This window comes from Morchella importuna (assembly GCF_003444635.1).
Source record: "Morchella importuna strain M04M26 chromosome Unknown Morimp01GS051, whole genome shotgun sequence".
Classification (NCBI taxonomy): Eukaryota; Fungi; Ascomycota; class Pezizomycetes; order Pezizales; family Morchellaceae; genus Morchella; species Morchella importuna.
Genome location: NW_025763448.1, coordinates 202,835 through 230,801, shown reverse-complemented (window position 1 = coordinate 230,801; position 27,967 = coordinate 202,835). Strand labels below are relative to the sequence as shown.

The window sequence follows — 27,967 nt, the reverse complement described above, 5'->3', positions numbered from 1 at the left end:
TTCCCTCTGACTCCCCTGTTGTACCTCCTTCTCTCTCCTTCCCTTCTCTGATCTCTGATCCTCACTCTTTCTCCCTCCTCTCCACACTCCTCTCCACACTCCTCTCCACACTCCCTCATTCTCTATTTGCCTCCCCCCCCACGGTTGGAGATTGGTTCAGATCTTCCACACCCCTACACTTTCTTTTTCTTCTTCCTCTTTCTCTTCTTTTTACATTAGTGCTGTTGTCGTCATCTCCTCAGACCTAGCACGGCATAATATAACCTCCCTGTAGGCTTGTGTGTTCTCCCTTCCTTCCCTTCTCCCACTCCATCCCTTCCCCCAACCATCTCCACCCCAACTTGACCCCCACTGACGCGCCACAGTGTGCACCCCCACTCCCTCGATCATCACCACCACCACCCCACAATGTCAAGCCGTAGGTGGAATGTCCTCCCACCCTTCTCCCTCACCCCCTCTCCCCACCGCCCCTGGCGCCACCCCGAAACCGTCCTTGATCAGCCCGCCCCCCCGGCCGACGGCGACATAGACTGGGCCGACGATGACGCCAGCTCGACCGTCAGCAGAACACCCAGCAGCACAGCAGGCCCGCCGCGGAAAAAGCGCAAGACAAGAAAACACTTGTTCACTCGCCCAAAAAGCTCAGCCAGCACAAGAGAGCCAACATGGGAGCCGGAGGAGGAGGATCCAGACATGCTGGACAGTATCACGGTCGCAGGAGGATTCTTGATTGTTGGGCAGGGGGCAATCGATCCATTGCCCTCCTCGCCGCCCCCACCTCTACAGCCAAAGAAGAGAGGCCCAGGGAGACCACCAGCAACACCAAAAACACCAGGGTCCAACGCAAAAATCACAAAAGGGAAGACAAAGACCACTAAAAAGCCCACGCCCTCAACATCAACACGAAAGGGCCGCTCAGCCTCCAACGCCGCCGCCAAGCAAGTCTCGCCGGAACTCGGCCACCCCAAGTCGCCCAGCCCACCCGCCAAGTCACCAACCACGAAGCGCCCAGCCCTGTCCTTCGCAGACCGCGGACGGCACGGAAGCCCAGCACCACCGTGCACCGCCACGCCGTCGAAATTGAACGCCCCCCACGCGCAAGACGACCCAATCTCCAACCCCCGCAACGAAATCCCCTCCAGCGTCATCGACTCTGACTCAGGTACCCAAACGCCGCCCAACGCACCCACCCCAACGTCCACCGACCCCGCGCCCCCAGAACCGCCGCCGGCGCCCGCGCCTGCATGGGTGACTTGGCCCACCGCGCTGACGCCCCCACCCCCGAACCCGCACGTGAACGAGCTTGCTGCGCACCTCACATTTAATATCCACGCCTTTCCCACACTAAACCATCTGTGCTATGTGCTAGGCCAGGACCTGCTCCCACCGCGTGATGAGCGCTCGTCGCCATTGGCGGATATCTTCCCCGATGCGGAGTCGCCGCCGCGCCAGGAGGTGAAGCCGTGCTATGAGCGACTGCGCCATGTGGTAGGGAAGGAGATGGGGCTGTTACTCCCGGAGGCAGGTGCGGAGCAAGAGTGGGTTATCTATGTGAATTACCACTTCCCGGTGCAGAACCAGGAGCAGCTGGATGTGTGTATGGCGCACTTGGTACACCATGCACGACCGGTACATGACATTGTGCTGTCGAAGAAGAGCAAACCGGAGTTGTTCCAGGCTGCACTAGAGGATGTGCGCAGCCAGGATAGGGATTTCTGGAAAGGACGGAGAGGGCAGATGGCGGGTGTGAGGACGGGAGTGATCCTACTTCAGCGAGGGGTGGGGATGTCGAGGGCGAAAGCGAAGCCAAGGAACAAGTTAAAGAAGAAGGGGAAGGAGAAGGAGCGGAAGGAGCCAGCGGGTAAGAAGCGGGTTGCTGAGGAGGAAGATGTGGAAATGGATATGGGACGGGAGATTAGAGATAGTATGGAGCCCTCGCCGGCGCCCACGCCCACGGCTTCGGCGGCGGTGTCTCTTGCGCCATCAATTGGTACAAGGCTTCTGCGTATCTCGCCGGTGCGTAATGCATCCCAGGAGAGCAGATTGATAGAGGACGACGAATCTACAACCAGAACAGCAACCCAAATGCTTTCTACAAAAGTCCAAAGGATCGCAGCACCCCCGCCCACCGCGCCAAAGGATAACGAGAAAGAAAACAAATCTTTACAAACCCCCGAAGGGGCCACCAACTCCACCCGGTTAGGGAAGAGGAAGATAGGCGGACACTCTTCGGCGGCATCTACTAGCTTGGCAAACAACCGGAACGAAAGCAGATGGGCTAGCACTACCAAGGCTGAGACCTCCTCATCGAAGTCTAAGGGTAAAGGCAAGGATGTGGACATGTCAAACTCGAAAGAAACCACCCCAGTAGCTGGCCCTGCGAGGAAGCGCAGGAAAACTAGGATCAAATCGCCGCCCAGAACGCCGCTAATCCCAGATGTTTCTGCAGCGCCGGAAAAGGCGGAGGTGCCAGAAGGACCGGAGGTGCCAATAGCCACAGATCTCCCTGAAGAACCAGAATGGTCAATGGCGATAGATCACACCTATGATCTAGAAGTCTCAGCGGAAACATTTGTTCCTGACGATCCAGAGCATCCACCAGAAATAGAGCCTACTGAGGGAGAACGGCCGCCGGAGCAAACTCAGCCACCTAAGGAACCTCCCAATGAAATTCAACTATCAGCAGATATTTGGCCACAACCTGTTCCAGAAACTTCACAAACCCCGCCAATTCCAGCAGCGTCGGAAGTAGCGGACAGCACAGCGTCTACGGAAACTCAAGGAACTCCAGAGGCTGAACAACCAACCGCAACCGCAACCGCAACCGCAACCGCAAACACACCGGCCATTGAACTTCCCCAGAAAGAACCACCAGCAATAGAAGCACTCCATGCAGCGGCAGAAACAACCACCCCAGAGATTCCAGTAGTTTCTGTGCAACCTGAGGAGCCTACCCCAATGGAAATTGAAAAGCCACAGGAAGCAGCCCAGGAGCCACCGAAAGCCTCAGAAAAAGCAGCCAAGCAGCACTCAAAAACCACCGAGAACGGAAAGATACCCGAGCCAGAAACCGCAGAAAACAAAGTCACAACGACGGCTGAACATCTTTCACAAGATGTTGTAGATGATGTCAGGGTTAGGGCTAGGGCACAAAAGCTTGTTACGAACGAGGAGGTCAAAGAATTTCACAACTTGAATAATAACAGGCTTATCGAAGCGGAGGCTAAAGAGAAGGGGGCGCGAGCTATAAAGAGTGGTCTGGAGGATGGCGTGAAGGAGGAAGATGAGGGAAAACTCCAGGTTAAGGTTGTGAATAACAATGAGAAACCTACTGCAAAAGAGGTAGTCGGGGATGAGGCAGTAATAGAGGAGCACGGGAACAAGAAGGAGGGGGGGTCATCGGTGAAGCAGCTGGGGGGCGATGCCCATGCGATACCTGCGAAGGAGCCCGAGGTTCCAAACGCTGTGCATGGAAGTTTGCACGACGAACCGGAGGAGACACCAGCAAAGGAAACACCGATCGAACAGGAAAGGCAGGGTACGCCACAAGAAGGAGGACAAGAAGTTACAACGGCATTGAACGCTACCGTAGCTGCAGACCAAACAGAAGGTACACCAACGGTGCACGTGCTGCCACCACCGGTGGCAGTGGAGGAGCCACAAGACCCCATATCCACTCCGTCCGCTGTGGTGGTAGACACATCTTCCGTGGTGGTAGAGAGGGCAGAAGATGTGCCGGCTAAAGCTCTCGATGATTCAGGTATGTTATCTTTATTGATTATGAGAATTGCTACTGATATATACAGGTAACGTCACCACAGTAGATCCGCCGGCTCGAGCTTCAACTCCACCCCCGCCCCCGCCCCTGGAGACTGCTTGTACACCCATGGATACCTCATCTCCTTATCCAAACGACGAGGTGGATGTTATCATGACCAACAATGATGATGCCGGTGAGTCAAGTATTCAGCCAACGCTTCCAGAACAGGATTTGAGCGCTGCGAATACTGTCTCCGAGCAGGACCCAACCGTACCCATGGATATTGATGACGAGTCACGGCCACCTGTCAATGATGGGCAAGCATTGAAGGGGAAGGGCAAGGAAATTCTGGATAGTGCTATCACTCCACTTGAAGGACAAGAACCGACTGTTGCGGGGCCTGCTATTAACGATGCCGAAGATGAAGGGTCTAATCCTGTGCCAACGTATAGCCAGTCTGTAGATATTCAACATGGGGCTTCTTTGTTACTTTGGGCCGCGGAGGTGCCGGCGGAGGAACTTACATCTGATGCTCCTGCCCTCGAGAGGAGCTCGCCGTTGCCTTTGACCTTGCCTATACCTCCCATTTCTGCACCTCCGGCCTCTGCGACAGCTGTCCAGCTTGCTGAGGAGCCACAAGCCCCCCAGCAAACGGATGAGGTTCACGAGGCCATCGCGGTTGCGCCCACTACAGGTGTAAAGAGAAGGTCCAGAGCCAAAAACTCAGCGGCCAAAGATACAGCCAAGTCGTCCAAAGAAACAGCCAAACAAAAGACCTCCAAGGCCAAGCCCACCGGGCCACGAGCAGCCCCAAAGCGAACACTCATCGTTTCCCTAAAGTTACCAAACGCGGAACACGCGCAGGGTGAGGGAACATCACACTCGCGCGCTGAGGAATCGCATTCCGATGGCGCTGCTGTTGCTGCAAGTACAACTCGTACACCACCACCCCCGGCCACCCCGTCTAATAATTGGCTCCCCGCCACCATAGGCTTCACCCCCGTCAACCCTCCCAGCTCCTCCTCGCCACTTCGCGCATCACCTTCTACGCCCGCGCCGTTACCCAGACCACAGCCGTACCGACGCCCAGAGCCGACCAACACGCCGCGCTCGATCGCAGCGAAGCCGGGTGGTGTAAGCCCGAATCCGAGGTCCACATCTTCAGCAGAATTACTTGCGGCGGCGCGGAAACAAACTCAGACGAAGAGCGCAAAATCCAAAGCCGCGGTTCCGAGAGTCGGAAGTGCGACCACTACCCCGGAATACCCGAATGCACCTATTCCGTCGCCGATCGCGTCTCCTGGACAGAGTATAGGTGGTCGACTAATTACTAATGCACGACGCAGCGGCCAGCCTTCGGAAAGCACGCCTTCCCCGAACAGACCAGTTGTCCAGCAGCAGCAGCCGCAGCTGGCGGCGGCGGTGGCGCCGCCGCCGCCACCTGTGGATGAGCCCACCATCCAGCAAACCCCTGTTGTGGCCACCACCGCAGGCTCCTCTCAACATGTTGTTGTTCCGCGGCCCGTAATCGTAGCCAGGAATGTCTCACCACTGGCCACAGATAAGGGTAAAGAGATGCAGGTCCACCCCGTTCCAGAAGATTCGCCCGCAGCGCATCCAGCACAGGCGACGACACCGTTGCCTGATGCCCTGACCCCTCCTGCTGCAGTGCAGGTGCCTCAGACACCTCAGAATAGTTCGGGAAGACGCCTTGGATCAAGCAAGCTCCGCGAAATGCAATCCAATGATGACCCAAGCGTTACAAGTGGTAGTCCTGTTGTTGCCAATCCATTACCACCAGCTCAGCGGACAGACCCCCAAGCACCTCCTACTACTACTCGAGAACAGACTCCCGCTGCATCAACTACTGCCTCTTCTATCGCTCCCGATGCCTCTCCATCAACCGCCGAAAGGGTCATGGCATCCACAACAAGACAGTCCACCCCACTCTCACTCCCACCTGCACGGTCAACTATGACACCAGAGTACATCGACTCCAAGAAGATCCAACCTTTAGTCCCGAGGGACAACTTCCTCTACTGGGAACCCTCTATCGGGAAGGTTGGTCCGGGTGCAGACATTAAACAGCCCATTGGTAAGTCCCCCCCACTCCCCTCCCCTTAACATAGGGTTTCGGGTATCCCAGAAAAGGAGAGAAGCTAATATGATCTGCCCTGTTATGTTATAGGTACTCTGTTACGTGACGCGGGTTCTGCAAGTGTCTCACCGATTCATGGATCGGCGTCGGGGTTGGCTGGTTTCCCAACGATACCTGTGAGTGGTAGACCATTGTTCCAATCACCACCACCGCTGAGGCCGCTATCGCCAATACGGGTATCTCCTTCTCCTCCGCCACAAGTACCATCGCCGCTGCAACCCAAACCACAGGCTCAGGTAGATCAGCAGGGAAAGCCGCAGGGAAAGCCGCAGATACAGCCGCAGGTACAACCGCAGCCGCAGCCTCAGGTGCAACCGCAGGCTCAATTGCAAGCACCACCACAGGCGCAACAACAGGCACAACCAGACGTCCAGTCAGCGCCTCCGCCACCACCAGGCGCTCCAGCTCAAGTTTCTCCAGCCAATGGTTCTCCGGCCCAAGATTCTCCAGCCATAGTTACAACCAAAGAGATGATCTTCCACATCTCGCACTGCGAGGGCGACGACCAGAAGATTACTCTGCACGGCCGCGACTTCCTCTCTCCAACTGGGTTCAATTGGAATACGTTCGTGAGCGTGCTCACGCAGATGATCAGCTTCAACCAAAGGCATGAAGTCCTGGTCGTCAATCTGCACCATCTGGTGGACGACGGCGAGTCGCTAGACGAGGGGATCCCGTTTTATCGCAAGGTTAACGAGGTGCTGATTGCGAAGGTGGATCCGTTGGGGAGGCCGCCGAAGGATTTGTGGGAGAAGGTTAAGAGCGAGAGGAAGAAGTTGAGGGCGAGGTTTGATGAGTGATGAGTGATGAGTGAGTAGATAGGTAGGAGGAGAGTGAGGGGAATGGGGGTGTGGTGTTGTACGGGTATATGGGGATTTTGAGGGACAGTAGTTATCTGTGATTAAATTCTTATCTTTCCCTTATCTCGGGTCTTCTTTTTCTTTTTTTTTTTACTTTCTTCCTTCTTTTCTTGTGTGGTCTTTTTCTTATCGGTGTGATGTCATCCGGACGTGAGGCGGGGTGGTCTCGAGGGGGGCGAGAGCAGGGAAAGAGGGGAGGTAATTATTCACTTTTAATCCTTATTTTCCTCTTTGCTAGGTATGGTTTATGGCTATTATATTCTTTCTCTAGCTCTTTCTCATCCCATCTCATCCCCCCGCCTCTTCCCACTCTTCCCCCCCACGCTGCTTATCACACTAGGCCTGGATCTGTTCTATTCCATCTTTTGTTTTCCTTTCTTTTGTATTTTGCGTCGTCCTCTTCTTCTTCTTCATTGTGGATATTTTGCGCATGGCATGCATTATACGTATATGCTGGAGTTGTTATAAACCCTGTTATTTTCTTTCCTTCTGTTGTATTTTACGGGCTGCGCGGTGTGGACGTAGGTGTGGGTACATGTTAGTTACATAGCTTTGTAGTCAGTGGGGTGGGTTCCATATGTGGGCCAAGGTGGAGGGAAGGGAAGGGGGAGAGAGTTATTTTATTGGGCGTCGGCCGGATTGTCATATGGAAATGCTAGATGGATTGGTGAATTAAACAGCGATTGTTATGGGTTCTATATGTCTATGCTGGAAACGCATTATTCTGCCGACGCGTGAGGGGGAGGAGCAGAGGGTGGGTTGTTGGAGAGCGAGAGGGAGGGGGGTATTGGATATTCCATACATAGCTTTTTTATGATAATAATTCTACTCACTTCACGGGTAAACTCTTTGTGTGGTTTCTGCAGGGCTTTGCAAGCGCCTATGCGATGTATTCGGTGAATAGAGGAAGAAGGCCACCATGCCGGACTCAGGTGGCCGAGTGATGAGCCATGATGTACTACCGAAGATGTAGCGATAAGGCTTGGAAACAGCTATAGCTTGGTTGTTGGAGGCCTATGATGATCGGAGATATGTATTTTAAGTACGTTTGGTCTTTTGAGACGTTCCCTTCTTGGTTCTTGGAATGGCTATGCTTTGGAGGGGGTGAATCCTAGTGCGACCTTTGTCCATAGGAAGCCTATTGGCTAGAAGGAGGGACTCCAGGGCTGTTATTCATAGATATTAGAGGCTTCTTGTGCTCTTTCGGTGGTAATCAATGTCTAGTTAAGGAGGTGTGTCTGGTTGGGGTTCTAAATCTTAGGTTTCATGGGGGAACTCTTCCCCGTCAAGCTGCTCGTTCTAGGGCTGGAGAAACTTTCTGGAGTAATGAGGTATTAAAGATTATGGGAAGAAAGAGTTGGCCCAGATTGTAATCGCTTCTACATATACACTCAAGAGTCTATGTTGGGAATCATGTATAGAGAGTCGTGTTTTTCTTCAATGACGATTGTCTCTTGTAGAATAGGTTGAGTTCCTTCTCTGGCTGTATGCATGTAGCTACCGTTTTAACGTCTCTGTATATACCATGTACCGATATATAGCTTTTATTAATTCCCTTCATGACCCGAAGTTTAATTGAAATCGAAGTAGATGCCCTATTCAATATTATTTCATATATATATATATGTTCCCCTAAGGCTACATGTAGTTATTACGGGACCAGCTCAGAGTTATAGACAGAACCTTTCATAGATACTATCATTGCCTGCAGTTGATATTCTGCACGGTGTTAGTCAATCGATCGATCATGTACAATATTACTCCACCATGCGATTAATGAATTAAAAAAAAGATTTTTTGCTCCACCAATTTAGTACGATCTCCGAGTGATAGCCCATGAATAAAAATATTTATGCCACAGTTTGAACAAATTCAATCAGAAAACCACATTTTATGGGTTTTAAGTTTATTCCTATGTGATCATGAAATTGGAACCTGGCGAAATAATGTCTGAAGAAAATGTAGTTTTGAAACTTGTTATCTATCTACCTCTCACATAAAGATCGCGTAGACCATGAATTTCCGATAGTTTTACCACCTAATTAAACCAAATAGAGAATTATCAATCCCTCTTGATCCCCTCAAAAACCATGTAATATCCAGGTATCCTTAAATTCTATGTTTGATAGGCTTAGATGACTGAAGTCGCACATGCCGCCCAGTGTCAACCACAGTGAAACCGTAGCTTCCTGTGTGAGGGAATTCGACGTCTGGGTGGATTGAATTTTTCAACTTTAAATGGTTCAGGGGGGTGGCAAATTAATTATTTACCCAATTGCCAACTAGGCCTTCTCATTGGCTAGCGTAGTTACCCCCGAATTAAACCCTTACCCTGGGCCTTACCCTGGGCCTACTCTTATCCTCCGACCTGAGCTGCGACACCCCACTTCCAATCAATAACCATCAACCTCTCAACCTAAAAATGAATCCGCCTGTGATGTAAGTTACTCCGACCATCAACCTCACCACTAGCTAATAGGATCTGTGGGCTTCTCTCCTAGGTAGCTTTCATTTCCGTCGAATCTTCCATGGAAATGACGAAGCCCAATCAGCAGCAGCAGGTTCCATCTTGGTCTTAAAACCCATTGGTCATTCATTGAGATCTCATCGCGAGTATTCTGAGATTGGCAGTTCTTCTAGGGATTGTTTCCCATCGTCGATCAATCAATCCGGTTCCCTGGCGGCGTCAACTCGGGATGGAATTGGCCATTGAAGTACGTATCACACGTTAGCAACCTGTTGTATTCAATCTGCTGACTTCTCTAACGAGATGTATTCGCGACCTCTGGTGTCACCCTGATCAGCTGAGCTTGCAGCTGAAATTGGTCAATGAGCCGCAGTTCTCGATTGGAACCCGAGCCATGTCAACCCGGTATTGCGGTATGCCATATACTACTTGGTTGGTGCCCGGCGGGAGAATACCAACATATCATGGCATATCTCGGAGGTTTGAGAAGGTCTAGAAACAATCAAGTACAGGCATAGTCTCTCCTATTTTTGCAGAGAGGCTTTTTTTTTTAATATTATTTTTTTTGCCTCGCAACCCGCTGTTGTACGTTGATCCGTGTGTCAGGGATGCCTTGTGTCGCACAGCTGGGCTTGTGTACCGAAGGTTTTATATCCGGCTAAAAAATACGATTAGATCGATCACTGGGCATGATCTAGAGACGACGCTGAATCTTGATATCTTACCAAGGTGTGGGATATAGCCTTTGATGAGGAGAAATTAATCTGATGTGACTTTCGGGAGAAGCCGAAAAAACTAACATATGCACAACCGAAAGCTTTTTATTGTTTGTAATTTCGTGAGCAACGTATCCCACCTTTGAAACCATTTTCTTAATACATCGACGGAACTCAAAACAGGATACTGCCTAGCTCAGGTCACCAGCAGCCAAAGATCTCGCTTTCTATATAAAATCTTCTTCCAAAGTGGACACATACCTCACGAAGACCCTCCAAGCAGTTGGTATTGGGAAGAGGGCTATGGCGGCCGCCATTTATAGCTGAATAGCGAAACACTCTCGTGTTATGGATTGATATGATTAGCCTTTCGGTCTCATGCTGAAGATCGCGCTCATGTCCACATGACCTCCTGCTTATCGAATAATTAAATTCGAATATCTTAGGAATATGGCCAGACCGAATTCCCATCTCAAATCTGTGACCAGTCGGCCGGAGCAAGTGCCCAAGCCAATGATACTATTGAATATTTGACAGACAGATAACATCTTGAGCCACGGGTCAATAGATTTGTCCGAGCTTTGTGAGCGTCGGCCCATAATACCATTTTAAACTTCATTTCAATTTCTACGAGTGATTACCCATGACGAGATTCATGATCCATTAAAGTCCTATACACTTCGTTTTCTGATGCGCATACAAGGCCTGGTCAGGAATATGCGCAGAACAAAGACTCGAACCTTTCCTAGAGAGGAAACTGGAACCAAAAGCAAAGCGCCGGCCATTCCTTCTTCGCTCCCCGACGGAGGCACACTGTTTGTTCTTGGCGCTCCACTACAGACGAATATATTTCACAGAATCTTAATGCGGTCGGGGCTAGATATGACATCAGACTAGGTATCGCCGAAAAAGAACTCCCGGGCCGATATATGGCTCTTATACAAGAGTCTGGACCGGAGAACCCACGTCACCGGTATTACTGCACTGTTCCCCCACCTGCTCGTGCGTCGAGATACCGAATTTGATACCAATTTACCTGCAGATTCACTTACGATATTCGGGGTAAATAAGTAAAATGTGGTGGTGTGGCTAGAGCCGTAATCTCTCGATTATGCTCGCCATGTTCCCTTACCTTGGATACCACTCACTTGGTGATGATGGTTCTTGATATCTGGTGGGGTTAGAGATTTGGGCTTAATCGTGCCAAGGCTAGTTACCACAAATAACTACGGCTAATGACAGTCCCAAACACTAGTGCCCCGTAACGAACTCAGAGCTCGAGTCAAAAACAGCGTCACGAACTCAGCCTGTCATAAACAGCAGTTTTTAACTGTCAGATGTCATGAACTAACCTTGATTTCCACTCCAAATTTACCCCAAGATTACCCTAATCCACCCCAAATTTCATTTTCTAATCCGATTTTACACCTCGAATTACCCTAACCCATACAAAAATTCGGTTTACACCAGTGATTAGTTCATAACCATGACACCCAGCTTTCCTCAAGCCAGTTTTTAACCAGTTTAAAACTGTCTGTTAGTAACTCAGTTTGAAACTCCCGAGTTCGTCACGGGCCCCTACCAAACACGACCCGCCCATGATTAGCTAATATGAAAATCTTGATAAACAAAGCTCTTGGCAAAGTCAACTTTTTCGTCCCAAGTGGAAAGTCCACGCCAGTACAAAGATGACAGATGGTGTTGTTAACATCGCACTCAGAAACTACGCGCTTTCTCTGTACAGCGACCTTTCCCAGTTATTGGAGATCCTAAACTACTAGCCTTCGATGGGTTAGTAGAGCTGTCTCCCAGATATACTCCCTCTACCTATCCTTCGCTAAAACAGTATCTTCGCAGGTATTTAGTCGCACCAAGGGGCCCTCCCGCGTTTACACTGGGAGCGAAACAGTAAGGCCGGTCTGTGAAGCGGAACGCAAACCCCGAGATAACCACCTCCGTTAGGTAAATGGTACCGCCATACCTCGAGAGATTGGCTAGCTTCCAGGGGTCAAAATTTGTACGGGAACATCTGATGCAAATCGATAGGCTTTTGGTGCGTGTATCTGCATCTACCCGTCGAATTTAATACTCTGTCGAATTAATAATAGATGCAGTGTATACCCAGATTCCAGCATGGTTACGAGTGGCGCCAAGAATAGCTACATCCCTACACCATATGCCAGCAACCGACAGTTGCACTACATGTATGTACCTACTCTACAAGAATGTAACTCGACCGGTCATAATGTGTTTAGGTCGTATCAATGCTAAGAGAGGCGATTCTAGTATGGTGCGTCTAGAAAAAAGACTTTTTCATGGCTCCTCGACAAGGTCCTAACACTGACTTATCGTTACGGGTCATGGTTGTTATTATGGGTTATCAAAATTATCCGGACGCTCGCGCCGCAACCACACACAAATTGGCTAGAATAACCAAATTTTGAAACTACTTTAATTGAGCTTATATTGAACCTTAAAGTAATAGAGGCACAAGAAATCACAGTAATCAAATCACTTGTACTCCCTCCTTATGGTTGTGGAGAAAGGCGACGTTGAAGTTAAAAATTTGATTGCAACAATGTCCGGATAATTTTGATAACTCGCAATACCAACACCGACGGAAACGCATTAATTTCTTTACACATTACCATTAATCGGGTGTTAACTACGAACGTCAGGTACGAGCTTAAAACGATTACTAGACGACTTATAGGTCATCATTCTACAGCTTTCTATCACATGACTTTTATATTAATTTTGTGCGATATATTGAGGATTGATTAACGGCATTTAATAATTTTCTTATCTACCTCCATCATAAACGTATTCATCACTCCTAGAATTTACAAGATACTACACCGATCTTCATCTACGGCCCAGTAGATAAGTCAAGAAATAATCAAGAGATTGCGAAGCCTACTATGGCCCGGCGGAGTAAATGAAGGTTGGCAATAAGTTATCAATCAACAAAAAGGTCTGCCCTGTGCGTCGTCCTCCTCACGTCTCCCTCTAGCTTTGCTCTAGGTAGGCACTAGTCTTTTCAGAATACAAGCTTCCTTTAAAACGGTCGATGCATATGCTTGCAATTGACTCATGGTTTAGAGCCTTGCGTGTAAGTGCAAATATCCAGCTGTAAACCGCTAAGGAACAATCGAAGTGTAACATTGATTGATAGATAGGGAAGCTTGGACCAATAGAAATGAAAGAAAACCAGGTATCTCGTAATTTGGATATATACTAATTGCCATTAGTGTTGTCAGAGCTAGAAGTATCCGTTGATCTAGTGACGGTACTGAAGGGGCTTACTCGTTCCTTTCTCAATTAGACAACAGCTATGTGTTGTACCCATAGAGTACTATGAGTGCTTGATTAAGCAATTCGTGTTCAGAAAAGGTGGCTGTTATATTTTTTGATTGGTATTATGTACTTTTGCATGCTTATACTTACAGTAAATGCCAGCTCATAAGACAGTGATTCTTGGGCACATTTTGCGTCTAGTGCGCACGAGTGCGCACATAAGTGGGGAGTTGAGGCTCGTATAACTCCCAAAGATTATCTCTCTGGGCAATTGATAACTTTACCGAATACCGGTAGTAACGATAATTTCTAAACGATATTCTCTCCATAAGACCTTGAAACCCCGACAAAAACTTACACCTCGATACAAAAGACCTCCTGTACCCATAACGAATGGTCACTCGGACCATCATTCTTCGGAAACTCATTATATCTACCTATTTCCTGGGATTCGAGCAATGAACTTCGGTGTTTCCTGTCAGAGGGACCAAAAGTTTTTCGAATCCGCCCTTTCGAAAATCAACAAAATTGACTACATGATGCGAAAGGCGGGGTTTACAAAAGAGGTACCTTTCACCCTCGAACAAGCCGAGTCTGTTTGATTCAATGAGGATGAAGGTTATTAACTCTTATAGACTTTCATTGATATCGAGATTTCCAGGAATACGGTTAGCGAAAAAGAGATGGACCGTTTGGCAATATTGTACTGCGTGGTACATATGGGTGAAAGTCTCGGTGGTGTCAAAGAACCACACCGTTGGCACAGTATTATCTCCAAGGAAGCTTTCGACATGGTTAAAAAGCGAAGAAATTCTTCAGGACATGATTACGAACATCCAGAAAAGAGAATGGATTACGAAGACATGTGGACATTCCTCACCGTTGACTGTATGAAAATAAAGGCAATGATCGAGGAGGCTATAAAGATTTTGGATGACCATCTTCACGGGACGGAGGCTGAGATGACTGCTTAGGACGTGCACGTGGAGGTTAGCATTTCCTCAAGCTGATGAACGGTGCAATACGCCCCGCCCGTTAGTGACAGGTAACATTTGATATTTCAGGGGGTGTTTCCAGTATTTCATCTATTCGATATTATTTGATGCTGGTATACGGTGGCCGTCTTTCTATGGTTTATTTTCTTTATTTTCATTTCTAATCTATTCTCATTGAATGAGTGTTGATCAACAGCATCGGCAATGAAGTTATTCGGGGGGACATTTATTTTATGTTTAGTCATGTGTCTTTAAGATACATGTAGGTATCGGTGGCCTCGCGGACCGGGAAAGATGTTTTTACTAGGTACATTTCTAGAGATCAGATTTCTGCAGACATCGGTCGGTGGAGGGAGCTACTGTCTCTTGTGTCTTTTTTTTAACCTGGGTGTGTTACCTTAAAGTTTCTCTTTTTTTCTCGTTTTATCGGTTTTTATCTGTTTCTTATTCACCCTTTGTCTTTTTTGGTACGTCGAGTCATGTCTAAAGAACAGAATGTCCTCGACTTTAAGCCAATCAACCTAAGACATATGTATATTTCTAGGCTACGTATACTAGTTCTCACTGGCAAAGTCACTGCGCCTGATAGCCAATCGTTAAGCCACTCTCGATTATTGGAGAAAAGATAGCTTGGCATTACATGAATGGGATGAACCCGGTATCCTAAAGATCATCTAACCATGTATACATGTGAGTACCCTTACTCGTATTTCCTGCCGTTTCTGGACGTAATTGCGATTGTGTACCATCCAAATACACCTCAAGTCGAAGATTTAATATAACATGCAATATGTAATATTGGCCCATTTTACGGACGCTAATTGTAGGCTATCCCGCTGGTTGATGTGATCTATACATAAGTATCTTCTCCAGTCATGTCAACAAGACCATGCTATGGTATATATTCAGTCAACTCCAGAACCATGCAGCCAGGCACCCGCCAGCTCCCCCTGTCGCAGATGTACCGAGACAAGTAACTCTCTCCATGAGAACAGCTAGAGAGTGGTAGCCTTACTCGAGTGAAGTAACCTCAAAAGATCTCGGCGCCTTGTTGGGTTAGTTAGATTGCATATATATTCAAGGGAGATCGAGTAAATATATGTATTAATACAGGCTAGCTGTGATGTCGCTTGAAATTTTGTTTACGTGTAGGCCAAATGATTCGTCAGTCGGTAAGTATAGTTCTAGGCCATAAATCATGGGAAGGCGCGGCGTAGCAACCGCCCGGGCCACCACGACTACCCACCCAGCAACCACAATTGATCCTTTGGAGAGCTGGTTTTTTGTATAGTTGTTAAATAGTAGCTAAATAAAAATAATTTGACATTTAATATCTTGTATACCAACCCCTTGCCTTTATAACAGCTCTATTCTCCTAGGCCTGCTCTCAACTAGCTACCAAATAAATCATCAGGTAACAGTTCCCAGCAATGAATTAGACCTTCCTCCACAAGGGGCTTTAATACTTAAGGTGATCTAGTACCATATGCCAAATGGGGGTACTGTTGATGGTAAAGCTTCTTGAGGTGTACCCAAACATGTTCAATGGGATGGAATAGGCAAGCCAGTCCTCCAGAACATCTACCCTATTCTCCTCCAACCAGAGTTGTAAGACTCCGGTTTTTTGCCACAGCAGGGAGGCTGGTCATTCCCTCCTAGCTGGCTGGCGGGGTACATGGTCTCTGGGCGCCATCGATGGTGGCGAAAGATTTTGTGTTCAGGCGTTGCGACCTCGCGCCTTCCCATGACTTATGGCATGGCGCTGTATATACAAGTATGCCTTTCGCTACTCTCTATTCCTGGCCATGGCCACCGATGAGGACGGGTTCCTGGCCCACCGATGGTACGCATGCTAGATGTCATCAACATAGTACATACAGACAGAGAGCAGCCAAATATAATAAGAAAATAGAGCTACGATACCGTGGCGATAACTCCCTAGATTATTGCTACCCCGGGAGTTTGTTGCTATTAGTTAGGGTTAGGTATTCATACATTGAGGCTCCGCATGGTATCAACGGCCGTTCGATTTCGCTGCCAGGCGAGCTTCCATTCGGGTTTCACGAACGGATTACTAGTGCTTTATGATTTTTTTAAAGGAGTGCTTGGTCTCAACGGTTCCGTTGCAAGGTGGCATGTTGCGTGGTTGCCATAAACTTGTTGCGGTTTAGTAAGGACCTAAGCTTTAGAAGTTTTTTTTTTTTTTTTTTTTAAATCAGTGTTTCATTTATTTCTGGGTACAAGAATATCGCATGGAGCCTAGGCTATGGCGTGAACAACACCCCTCCCCTACCAAACCGCCGAAGAAAACGAGACAGAGGAAAGAGAACATATGAAAGAGTGTGTACATGAAGCAGACACTGAGACGAGACCCTGACATCCCTCCTACCGGCCAGCAAACTAAGAAATTCGAACGTCCCCCTTGGGGGCAGTGTACTTTCGTACCAGCTCTAAGCTTTAGAAGTCCTTTTACACTTTATATACAGTTGACCGTTGTTGGGCACATTTGCCGTAAAGTGATTTGTCATGTATTAGTCAGTACAGAATGTGGAAATGTGGACAATCCCTTTGTAAAGGTGTCCGCAGCGGAACGACCCTATAACTAGCTCGCTATCTCCCTGTCTATTATACATACATCTTGTTTCTCTCGTTTTGTCTTAATCGAAGTTTATTCTACGTATTTTCGTCTCGAATTGTCGATTGAAACAGAGAGTGAACACGACAGCCGGCCAACACCGTTAGGCTCCGTTCCTATCCCTTAAGCCGTTAGGCCGAATTTAAATGGCAGCTGTTCACCACATTCAGTAAAGATGATGGATTGAACGCTGGTCTCAGTCATACCGTCACGCCAGCAGATCATACTGGATATCTCCACTTGCAGAGTTCAAACCATCATGTTTACTGAAACAAGTTAACTGCCATTTCAATTAGACCTGACGGTTTAAGGGATACTGAACGGTTGGTCGTTGCCAAACACCTTCTGAACGGTCATTGGCCGCTCAACGGCCTCTCGGGCCCTTGAACGGACGAATACTATATAACGGCCGTTGATACCATGCGGAGCTTGAGTGATTTTGTAGCGGTGCGGCTCGCAGTGGAGTTTGGGCTCCGCTCAAATTTGGGGTATGTCTATATGTATATGTAGTCAACTCTACTGTGTGTTCGTCTCATCTCGGCCAATAGAATACTAACTGGTGGCGGTGATATTAAGACTATATTATTCAGACCAGTAGAGCACCCTAAGTATATGTACAGTTACACATATGTACAGTACGATGCCAGTCGTGAGGGTCAGGCGCGGCGTCGCAACGCCCCCCGAACCATCACAGGTACCACCAGCACAGCAACCACAATTGATCCTTTGGAGAGCTGAATTTTTGTATAGTTGTTAAATAGTAGATAAATAACAATAATTTGACATTTAATATCTTGTGTACCAACCCGCCGTGAAAAGGTTGTGGAAATCTGGTTGCGCGCGCGGCGTTGCGACGCCGCGCCTGACCCCCACGACCGGCATCGTACTGTACATACTGCCAGATATCGACGACTTTTCGCCACCAGCGCATATGCATGCAAAGCCTACTGACCCTATCACGACCACCGCTATAGCTACCATTTCTCCTCTACTCCTCTCTTTGAGTTGATATTCGATGAGGATACGTACCATACAGCTCTCTGGGATGGATCTATGGAAACCTGTACTCTAGACAGAAGGAAGGCGCCGGCTCCTGGTCTTAATTGTGTGCTCAATACTTACTCGATCAACTATGCATATGTGTAGAGAGTTTCTGGATTTTCAAGTAGAGCTAGAGTGACAATAGATTGCACCGGTTATTGAAGGAAAGAGTTCCTAGCTATTCATATTTCATAATCCCCCCCCCCCCCCCGGTGGACACGACCGCTATTGTATGCTTTACAAAAGATGGGTCCAGGGAATCCTTAAATGTACTTACACATGCACGCCATTAATAGCAGTCGCGTTGAGAAACCTTATAATATATATCTAATTGGCCGGGCAATTAACTAAGACATGGGGCCTCGACATACGCCTATTATACTTACAGAGATGTATATACATACATAGAATATATATAGAGTACAATGAGATTGAGACACGCAGACGCTAAAATCTTCTACCAATTCAGTAGCTCTTTCCATAGCCAGTGATAAAACCTGATTACCAAAACCGCCGCACCGACTACCAACGGTTCATACCGGGTGTAGAGCGAGACGAGACAAGAAAGTCCAAACGATCTCGGCTTGCATTTTCTGAACTCAATCTTGAAAGTCTTAGAGAATGGTCTAGTCATGTCAAAGTATCGAAACTTTTTTACATTGTGGCCTGATATATATAACACTGGGAGGGCTCTGTAATCATCCTAATTAATGCAAATAAAAAGCAATTTGTTTTGGGACTAGAGCGGGAGAATATATTCTAATGCATAGAAGACATCAAAAAGGTCTTTCTCGCCTTGCCAGTCCCAAGGTTTCGTCTTATTAACGTTGCGCCAAACACCCGACACTAAACAGTCTCGAGACAACTTGTTTTGTGCCCATCACTAAATAAAAGGTATATTAAATATTAACTGGCGAAGTTGGACAAAGCAATGGGAGCAGCAGAATAAGTGAAACTTGGTCAAAATTTGGCTTTAGGCTCTCGTTTAAAATCGATTTCTCAAAGATTCTGCGGAGGGTTAGGTTTATTTGCTCTTTGGTGGTTGCTAGTGCATTGTCCGATTTCACCAGTCAAAGCGGTATGTTCTAGGCGATTCACACATATGTATACGTATGTCAGATGATTCACGAATAGACTTGAGGTTTTGTGAATAGCCTCCTAGTCCCATCTATACATCTGCGGCTGGACTAGTCTATTCGGGAACAGCTAGGAAAAATATGTTTTTCAGTAACAGCCATATTTATTTGGAAAGTTTAAACTATTTTCTAGTAGAATGGAAAAGGGTCGATGCCAACAAGTACGTAGACTATTTACAACCTCTGTATTTGACATAACCACATGTGCACCCATATGCCTTCGATACCGTCGCCCTTTATACTGACTCGATTTGAACAAAGGCAAGCTTATGAGGTTGGCGAATGCGTTTGAAAACCACATTTTGCTACTCTTTGACCATTCAATTTGCCAATAGACCAGGCCAGTCTCATATATAGTATTCGCGGATATTGGGCATTCCGAACGCCCGTGAAAACCGGGTACAACAAAGTCAGACGTGATCATGACCGCTTCGAACCCCCCTCCACTATTCCTGTGTCCCCAACTCCATAGTTTGCTTTCTTGGATCTCACTGCATCGTAGGCCTGATATGTCCCCCCAGAAACTGCAGTCATGCAGCACCGATCTCAATTGAATGCTTGTTTCAATACAACAAGACACAACTGGAGTAGTACTATAGTGGTGTAGGAAGATCAATGTACTCGTATTTCCCTGATGTTTTTGAACTGGATGGGCCACTATTGTATATGTACATACACCGAAAAATCGTGAACTTGGCGTATTTTGTATGGTATGCAATATTAGGACTCGTGTCCACAAAGGTCAGGAGGATACGAGTACATATAGTACTAGGACAGAAGTTTTGGTAATATACCCTTTTTACAGCCAAAGTAGCCATGTTTAGCTACCCGAAGCAACCACCCAACCTCATCCAAAAAATTTCAAAGTTTCAAGGACAGTTGGGAATTATCTCAAGACGGAGCGCAGAGAATTCTAGAATTTCAAGTCCATTCTTCAGGTGTGTGCAATCTAATTTTTAAAGTCATGATTTGAGTGTTTCTGATTTTGTATGGTGTTCCAATGCAAATTTTGTGTTGCAACGGCAACCAAAATTTACCAAAACTTCTGTATCCCAACTGTACCTAGCTAGTGCGCATGTTGTGAACAGAAAACCGGGGTTCGAGTCCCACGCCCGAGGCCTCCCATGAGTCACATCTGTGAATTCCAAATATACGAGACATGGGGCTGTGGAATCGCAAATCCTTGGTGAAACATGCGCCAGTGCGGTGGGTCAAAGAACATGTCTCAGCAAGTACAGTTTCCGGTAGAATTATTGCGAAAGTCAGAGGATTTGTTGGTCTGTGCTCGGCCAATAGGACTATCGGGTCACGGAAACCCACTTTCGCAATAATTCTACCGGAAACTGTACACGCATCCACCTTGTCAGTACGGGAGTTATAATAGGGTTATGACAGAGTGATATACAGCTATATCTCAAAATTACCTGGTCTACACTATTCAACCAATCGTGAAGGAGATACTCGAACCCAGCGTAACTACCCCGGCTTTTTGGTGAACAGGGGTTTGATTTGTTCCAGATCCCTTAGACGGAGGAAAGTGGTCAAATTCGCGGCCTCCCTCTTTCAGTAACCACTAGCCTTCTGTGGTAATTGTTGTAAATTCGTGATTGGCTCTGTTGTTGTTAGCGCTAGTCAGAACGATATACCAATTGCGAGAAAGGCTGTAACATCAAGCTCTACATCCTCCGGATCGATCTCCCAGTAGCTCTAACACCACTTTCACGCGACGTCGTACGTATCAGCAGGAGCTAGATGTCGAGTGACCCCTACGTTCCTCTCGTATGAAAAGGAACTCCTGGGGGCACGTAAAATAGTCTCCTGTAATCTCATCGACCGAGCCTTTATTCTAGCTCTGTTGATTACTTGAAATATATCAATATTCTCAACACGTTAGCTATACGTACGTGTACTACGGTATTGCATCTCCTACCAACCTCACTCAGAAAAGTGCATCTACCAACCCTACCAACATCACCCCAAAAAGTTAATCCACAGCCTCTATAAGTACTGCCTGTAAGATGTAAGAGATAAGAGCTGCAGACTCACATTGCCCTCGAATATATGTGGATTCCGGGCCCTCTGGTAGGTGGGGGTCGTCAGTTCTGATAAAAATAAAAAAATAAAAAAAAGAAGAAGAAGAAGAAGAAGAAGAAGAAGCGCAGATTAGCATTGCATGACTTATTCCCGGCAGTACCGGGTTCCGCTCGGTGGAGGGCCGGCCAGCATGATGATGAGGCCTTCTGTGGGCAGTTATGCGTCCGGTATGTTTCAAGCCGGCATAGCTCAATTGATCAACGCCTGGAGATGGCCTCTCCGTTTTGTGTAGGTATGTATATCACGTGCACCGTCGGTGGAGCCAGCTAAATCCATATCTCTTTCATAGCACAGAAACGTAGAGCAGATTCACTCTATATTGCGTCATGTTTCACTATAGGTAGTACTCTTATTTTCTTTTTTAAATTAATAAGGAGTATTCTTTACATGTATGTATATAACTGACTACACCCCCAACCCTGAAACAAAAAGCCCACCACCCCAATTCTCAATTCTTCCAACCATCACTTTCATAAACCAACACTTCGGACACATATCAGGACTCCTAGATATATACCGCTCTTTTCTCTCTCTTTTTTCATTCATTTGATTCTTACAGTTCATCATAGATCGTCTTAATATCTAATACACTTTGAAGTTACTATCTATATATATACTGTAAGTAATATAGTCTAAAATCCCTCTTTGAACTTTCTAGCAAGCTCAATCACCCTTCTCTATCAATTTCACAAGTTCATTGGAATTTATGGATTTCCTTGTCCTTCCTTCAGTATGGGCGCAAATCATCAAGTTAGACATTGGCGATTAGGCATTCGTGATATAGTATGATGTACCTCGGCATGAAAAACAGACCACTAGGCTTGTTGGCAATGCTTATCAATTGGTTCATGCATGAACGACCCCAACCCCGCCGTGCCACGCAACTGATAAGCAGCCAAGAACGATACATGTATCGAGCTCTAACAAGAGAGTCAAAGTCAATGTTTGGCATCTAATTATTATGCATTTTTCAAACGAGGGACATTTTACTGATAGCTGTAAACCTTATAATAGGCCGTATTCATCCAACCATACTAGTCACAAATCTCCGTCTCTGGTGACTCCACGTTTGCTCTAGGCATCGCTTGCATCACGGTTTGTGGCTTTCATTCTTTCTTGATTGCCAAAGACTGAATCGGCGTATATCTTCAAAAGACATAGGACTTCATGATCCGGTCCTATTACGTTGGTCGGAGCCAAAATATTGCCGATCTCCGGGAAGCTTCTAAAGTCGCCTTATCACTTCCTGACTTTAGGAATATCCTGTGGATCGGTGTTTTTGGGTCGTTTTCCCGGGACCAGCAGGGGGATAGAAGTGACGTCGATATCATAGTTCTCGAAAGGTCAGACAGTGAAGTTGAGTTGGAGGAGAGCAGGGAAGAAGGAGAGGATGCTATCGACTTGGACCCATGGACACTTGAGGATCTCCTCCCGAGGGTCTGGTGTAGACCCGTCCAAATTGTGCGTATTGAAAAACAAGAACTACACGGACTTGTTTCCGTGGACGCCCTCCTGACCGCTCGAACTATTCACGGCAATGATCAATGCGAAGAGATTTTGAAGCTTCGTCAGGACGCCAGGAGCTATCTGGAGCAAGGCTGGTCCGTCTTCAAAACGGCGGAAGCAGAGATCGAAATATTGAAATCAAAGGTGGAGAGCATTGGAGGTTTCGAAGTAAGTTGGAGTGCCTTTTCTCTCCAGCTGCTTACCCCAACTTGGTTATTAAATGTTTCATCTTGTTTAAGGAATTCGCAAAGTCACCGTCTCTCCAGCAGTCTGTCCGTGACGACCTACTCCATATTATAAAGGGTTTCGATATAAAACCCGTATGGCATCCCATCCACGAAGGATTCTGGACGGCCGTCATACAACCCGCAAACGAGCTGCAAAAGATTATCACCACGAACCAGGACGGTCCTGATTATTGGAAGGGCGTATGGGAAATCCTTACTGCTTCATCTCCCAAAAGCGTCCAAAGTATCTTGATGAGATTGAAGAAGTTTGTGTTTCCTACCCTCACTGATATCGAGGAACGTATCAAGCTCTCCGAAAGATTAGAGCACGAAGCACCAACAGAACAATCAGCAATACCGCTAGCACAAGCAGCAGAAGCAGCAGATAATGAAAACCAAATCTCCACAATCAGACAAGCAGAGGAGATATCCGAAACTAGGAAAGAGTCGGTTGAGGTACCGATAACAACAAAGCAGCCTCGGAAGGAGAGCGGTCTGAAACGACGATGGAAGAAGTTCAAGGCACGTCTACGCCTCTAAGGAAGCGATTTACACAAGAAACGAAATTTTTCATATGTTTAGACACAAGGCTAGAGAATATCAGAGTTGGGTTACGTTTAGATTTCTATAGATACTACATGCGACATAATTGAAATATGATCGCGATGAGTGTGTGCTGTAAGGCTGGTAGGCGCATTGGTAGAATATTTCTTATTCAAAGGTTATCTTTATTACTCCATACTTGTTAATTATAATGTTTAATCCTCTTATTATTTCTTATTAGTTAAAATATACTCCTAAGAAGTTGCTGTTTTCAAAAGAAGATTTGAAGTAATGCCTTTTCAGTAATTTCTTACAGGATCACTGTGTTTTCAATTTCTATTGGCTAGCTCCTCTCGCGCCTATAGCTCGTTCCTCATTCAGTTTGAAATAACGTTTTCATTACGTCCACCCTGCTGTATATTCATGGACTATGAAGTAGAAGAAATGTCCAGGCCCCCCACCCCCACTTCCTGCCCCTTACTCTCCACCCGCGGGGTGTATCTATGTAACCTTATGTGAAGCCCCTAAAGAAATAGTGGTGCTCCGCTCAAACTGGAGTCTTCCGCCTGAGAATGAGTATAAAGTTCCATGTGCTTTGATCCTATTTCGATCTACAGTCGTCGTCGATCCAGAGCTCGAGATCCAAAGCGTCGAAACATCCCAACTGAGGAAGTTACTCCGCGGAGGTGTCTGGAGATCAACAAAGTTATGAATCTCCAATAAAACCTCTGCTTCTTGTCCCCCTACCTGCTCGGCACGATCCAGCAAAATCGATATATGTAGGTCCGTTTTTCCACGCGAACTGGGCATTTCTTTGAATTATATACCACGAAGGCAGAATTAATGCTAATCTTCGCTTCGTTTATGTGACTTACGGGATATATCACTACGCCGTTATAGCCTAGTACGTCCTGGCTTCATGTTAACGGACAAATGGGCGAGATCCGAGGGTACGGCAGTTACAACATCTGCTGTGCTTCGTGTTGGGGCTCCTATATTGGGGGCCATATTCCCTGTTGTTAATATTATAACACCAGGGCTATACTGGATGCCTCTAGATCTATGTATCTCCAAGCAAGGTTAACTGCAAATTATAGCAAGTTTGTACTCTAAATCAACCCAACTTAATCTAGTCTCGTACCCATCCCATAGTGAGCAGCAAGCTACTCACCCATTACGCCTCCCTCTCTCTCACCTATTTCACCGAGCTACAGGCTTATCTTTTGAGAGGTATACTGGTCGAAAACACCGCTATGGTGTATAGATAGCTCGTACATAATGTATGAGAAAGAACCAACTGTGGTTATTGCAAAACCTTTTTTGTATATGTACACCAGGCCATAAACCTCCCCGCTCATAGGAATCCTCTTGTCAGACAATATTGTCGACGAGAGTGAGATTGACTTGACGTTAAGAATGAGTGTTTGCGTCTCGGGCCTTGCCTAACCTGAAAGAACACTCGTCAGAACGTTGTGTATAACATGTTTCAACATATGGCAATCGAATGGGGTTTGGATGTTGTTACTCGTGAGACAGCTAGTGAATCGAACTTTCCGCTAACTCCTGTGAACAAACGGGGGCGATGAGATCGAAGTTCAACAGCCCTTTCCTGCTAACTCTATAGCCTCCCCTGACAATGAGCTCATTGATTCTGCACATCTTTATGAGTCTTGTATCCCCAATCGCGGAAGCCTTGAAACCGAGCTCTGACAAGTAGGCACTTGTACAGTTACAATATGAAAGCCGTACCCGTGGTGGCCAACGTCACGAGTCTCACTTCGTGTCAGATATATTCCATTTTGTTCGAAGACGGGGATATGTAGTTGAGAGACAAGCCTCAAAGCTCAGATATAGCCATCTTTTATTACCCGATGTATGACAAAAGTGGCTTTCGGGGTTCCAAAACCCTTAAACCCCGTTCTCCGGGATTCACTTGAATCAGAAAGGGAAGAGCGTTTTAATCTTTTGGATCTTTTAAGGCGTGACACGCGTTTCGCCAGGTTTTAAGATTTTGCAACCATATGGCCAGTGTAGGATATATAGTCCCGGATTGTTGGTGAACTGCATTGAAGAAAGATTAACAAAGCTGATAGGCCCGGGAAGAGGGGCCTTTAAGGCTAGCTATGTAGCTGGGGAGGAGTAACTTCCTATTGTCAAGTGCGGTTTGAAACGCATAAACGCGGGGCTACACTGATTTATCCGTTATTTTCAGGAGGCTAAACGTCATCTCAAACAGGGGATTATTCTTGCCATGTAAAAGAGGGGTACGTATTTACATGTTTCATCCAGTTCCCCGCGCCCCCCGCATCTCCTTATATGGCCGAGTACATTCTAGAAAATCAATCACTTGTCTCATATGCATCCCGATTCCGCAATCACACTGCATAATATGTAGGTACAGCGACCGGAATGATCTATGGAAAAAAAGGGGGGTGAAGTTGTATGGCGAAATATTTGTGCACCATATAACTGTTTTTTCCATAGCTCATTCCTATCGCTGTACAAACTTTCCTCACATACCAGGATTAATTAACCTTGTCTCATGAGTCATGACGCAAGATAATGAATGTAACACAACGTTATAAATCACTTCCTGTGCCATATTCCCAGTTTATGAATACATAGATAAGTCCCGGATTTGGGTATTTCCCCAGCAAGCAGCGCGGCTCTAGCCAATTCGAAATACCTGTACGTATGGTGCGTTACCGAGCTCCATCAGCTCTTCCTGAGAAACATATAGATCGATTGCGTATCCAGCTAAAGTACTAATTATATAATGGTCTATTATTATAGGGTTACAAAATTAACCGATCACTCACGAACTTCTTGCTTGCTTTTGAAGAGTATGCAATGGCAGACCAGAGAGCATATACTCTTACTAATCCCGTAGTAACTCGCCCTTGAAGCGGAATATGAATGGCTCAGCACTACCATTAGGGATAGCTTAAAATGAATCCATTAAGCGCTTGTAAGGAGCGCGCTCAAAATGTTTGGGTACGAGATAGGAAACAGCAAACATTTAATTAGATATTTATGAAAATAAAGCCAAGGACTCTCCTTTAGTTACATGTTGTAGGCGCCAATTCACTGGCTTTCTCCTAGCAATTTCGAATGATCTTCGAGTGGTGGGTTTCAACTGATTCTATATCACGTGCACGCACGAGTGAGGATTCGTGATTGAAGCAAACACCAATCCGATAGCCCTACTTGTAGGGAACGGTATAGCAGTGAATTATGTCCTATGCGTGAATCCCAAATGATATAAGAATAGTTTGTTATGTTGTAGAGCACCAGGAATCTATGTATGCTCTAGTTGTGCTACTCGCACCTTGGTTGGCGGAGAGCGGAAACCCTGACCCTGCATACCAACCAGCCCCCAACAGTATGTCCAGTACTACAGTAATAGTACCGCCCCCAATCTTTCAGCTAGTAGGCCTAGCAAACTATGGAAAGCTTGTATTAACTAGGTTAACAAAGAAACTAAATTCACTGCAAGAAAAATAAGTAAGTGAGCGGAGCTGATGACGAGCTCTATGAACGAGGAATCTAAGAGATGGAGACGTATATACATAACGGGGGACGTAAACACGTACAACATAAACGGAGTATAGGGTAATATTGGAGGATTTCCCGTAGGCGATAGAAGCTGTTCTATTGCTATTTAGGTTCTATTCTAGGTTGCAACGGATACAACATGGGGTTTCTATCACAGCCAGTTGTCTATCATTAGGACCCCCCTCGAGCTTTTGCTCCTTCTATATGATTTCTATTGATGGTTGCAACTAATCCAATCCCTGCACCTTCCACAACTGGATTAGTGATCGAATAGAACAGAGAGATCTTTATTTACTTACGGGAAACCACTAGTCTCGTTCCCAGACTGTTTTGTCTGCCTGCAAATCAAGGCAAACACAGGCACGAGACTAGGAAACCACCTTTGTTTTTGGTTACTTCTATCCTATCGAATAGAAGAAAAGTAGGAATAGAACAGCTTCTATAGCCTGCGGGAGGCCCCCCATTAGCGATGGGTTTAAAATACTCGAGAAGTATAACTAACCGAGTGGGACGAGAGACACTTCATATTAATAGAAGAGCTAAAGCCCTACTAATGAGAGATTGAAAGGTATCACCAACTGCCGGCATTAAAGAGACAAATCTATAAAAATAAAAACATAAAAGTATAAAATATAATTCTCGAGTTGATATTTATAGGATAGGAGCTGTGCCCGTACGAACTTGTGTTCAGGTCGTTCGTTGTGACGTTAATCGGTGGGATAACTCCACAACAAGGTACCCCGCACATTTTATTCTCACTCCTCTTTACCCGTTCAGGAATGCTTAACCCAACCTGCACAAGCTTATGGTCTCAAAACCGTAATATTATAAAACTACTTTTGCTGCTTGTTGGCCAACACTCCAAGTGGACCAATTGGCCAAACTCCACCATGGAGTAGTATACGTATATAAGGGATGGCATATACCTGGCTGAAAGCACCCAGGAAATCGAAATAAACTTGAAATCCAAATTCAAT

The 27,967-nt window shown here is 46.5% G+C and overlaps 5 protein-coding genes across 5 annotated transcripts; 4 read left to right on the top strand and 1 right to left on the bottom strand.

The window, feature by feature from the left end:
* Positions 1 to 408: 408 nt before the first annotated feature.
* On the top strand, positions 409 to 6,718 carry LAJ45_10841 (uncharacterized protein; the record flags this gene model as incomplete). The annotated part of the gene is made up of 3 exons (XM_046120356.1): positions 409 to 3,760; positions 3,807 to 5,855; positions 5,949 to 6,718. The coding sequence occupies 3 exons, from the start codon at positions 409 to 411 to the stop codon at positions 6,716 to 6,718; spliced, it is 6,171 nt and encodes a 2,056-aa protein (XP_045966481.1).
* Positions 6,719 to 11,572: 4,854 nt separating this feature from the next.
* On the top strand, positions 11,573 to 13,558 carry LAJ45_10840 (uncharacterized protein; the record flags this gene model as incomplete). The annotated part of the gene is made up of 11 exons (XM_046120355.1): positions 11,573 to 11,631; positions 11,743 to 11,752; positions 11,819 to 11,918; positions 12,008 to 12,014; positions 12,076 to 12,165; positions 12,248 to 12,251; positions 12,975 to 12,985; positions 13,213 to 13,229; positions 13,313 to 13,354; positions 13,421 to 13,497; positions 13,556 to 13,558. The coding sequence occupies 11 exons, from the start codon at positions 11,573 to 11,575 to the stop codon at positions 13,556 to 13,558; spliced, it is 420 nt and encodes a 139-aa protein (XP_045966480.1).
* Positions 13,559 to 13,716: 158 nt separating this feature from the next.
* On the top strand, positions 13,717 to 14,232 carry LAJ45_10839 (uncharacterized protein; the record flags this gene model as incomplete). Its single annotated transcript, XM_046120354.1, has 2 exons — positions 13,717 to 13,824; positions 13,894 to 14,232. The coding sequence occupies 2 exons, from the start codon at positions 13,717 to 13,719 to the stop codon at positions 14,230 to 14,232; spliced, it is 447 nt and encodes a 148-aa protein (XP_045966479.1).
* Positions 14,233 to 20,784: 6,552 nt separating this feature from the next.
* LAJ45_10838 (uncharacterized protein) lies at positions 20,785 to 21,291 on the bottom strand (the record flags this gene model as incomplete). The annotated part of the gene is made up of 4 exons (XM_046120353.1): positions 20,785 to 20,946; positions 21,000 to 21,027; positions 21,112 to 21,144; positions 21,260 to 21,291. 4 exons carry the CDS (start codon positions 21,289 to 21,291, stop codon positions 20,785 to 20,787), a joined length of 255 nt encoding a protein of 84 aa, XP_045966478.1.
* A 698-nt stretch (positions 21,292 to 21,989) lies between these two features.
* On the top strand, positions 21,990 to 23,432 carry LAJ45_10837 (uncharacterized protein; the record flags this gene model as incomplete). The annotated part of the gene is made up of 5 exons (XM_046120352.1): positions 21,990 to 22,003; positions 22,238 to 22,254; positions 22,315 to 22,348; positions 22,416 to 22,833; positions 22,905 to 23,432. The coding sequence occupies 5 exons, from the start codon at positions 21,990 to 21,992 to the stop codon at positions 23,430 to 23,432; spliced, it is 1,011 nt and encodes a 336-aa protein (XP_045966477.1).
* Between the last annotated feature and the right edge of the window lie 4,535 nt (positions 23,433 to 27,967).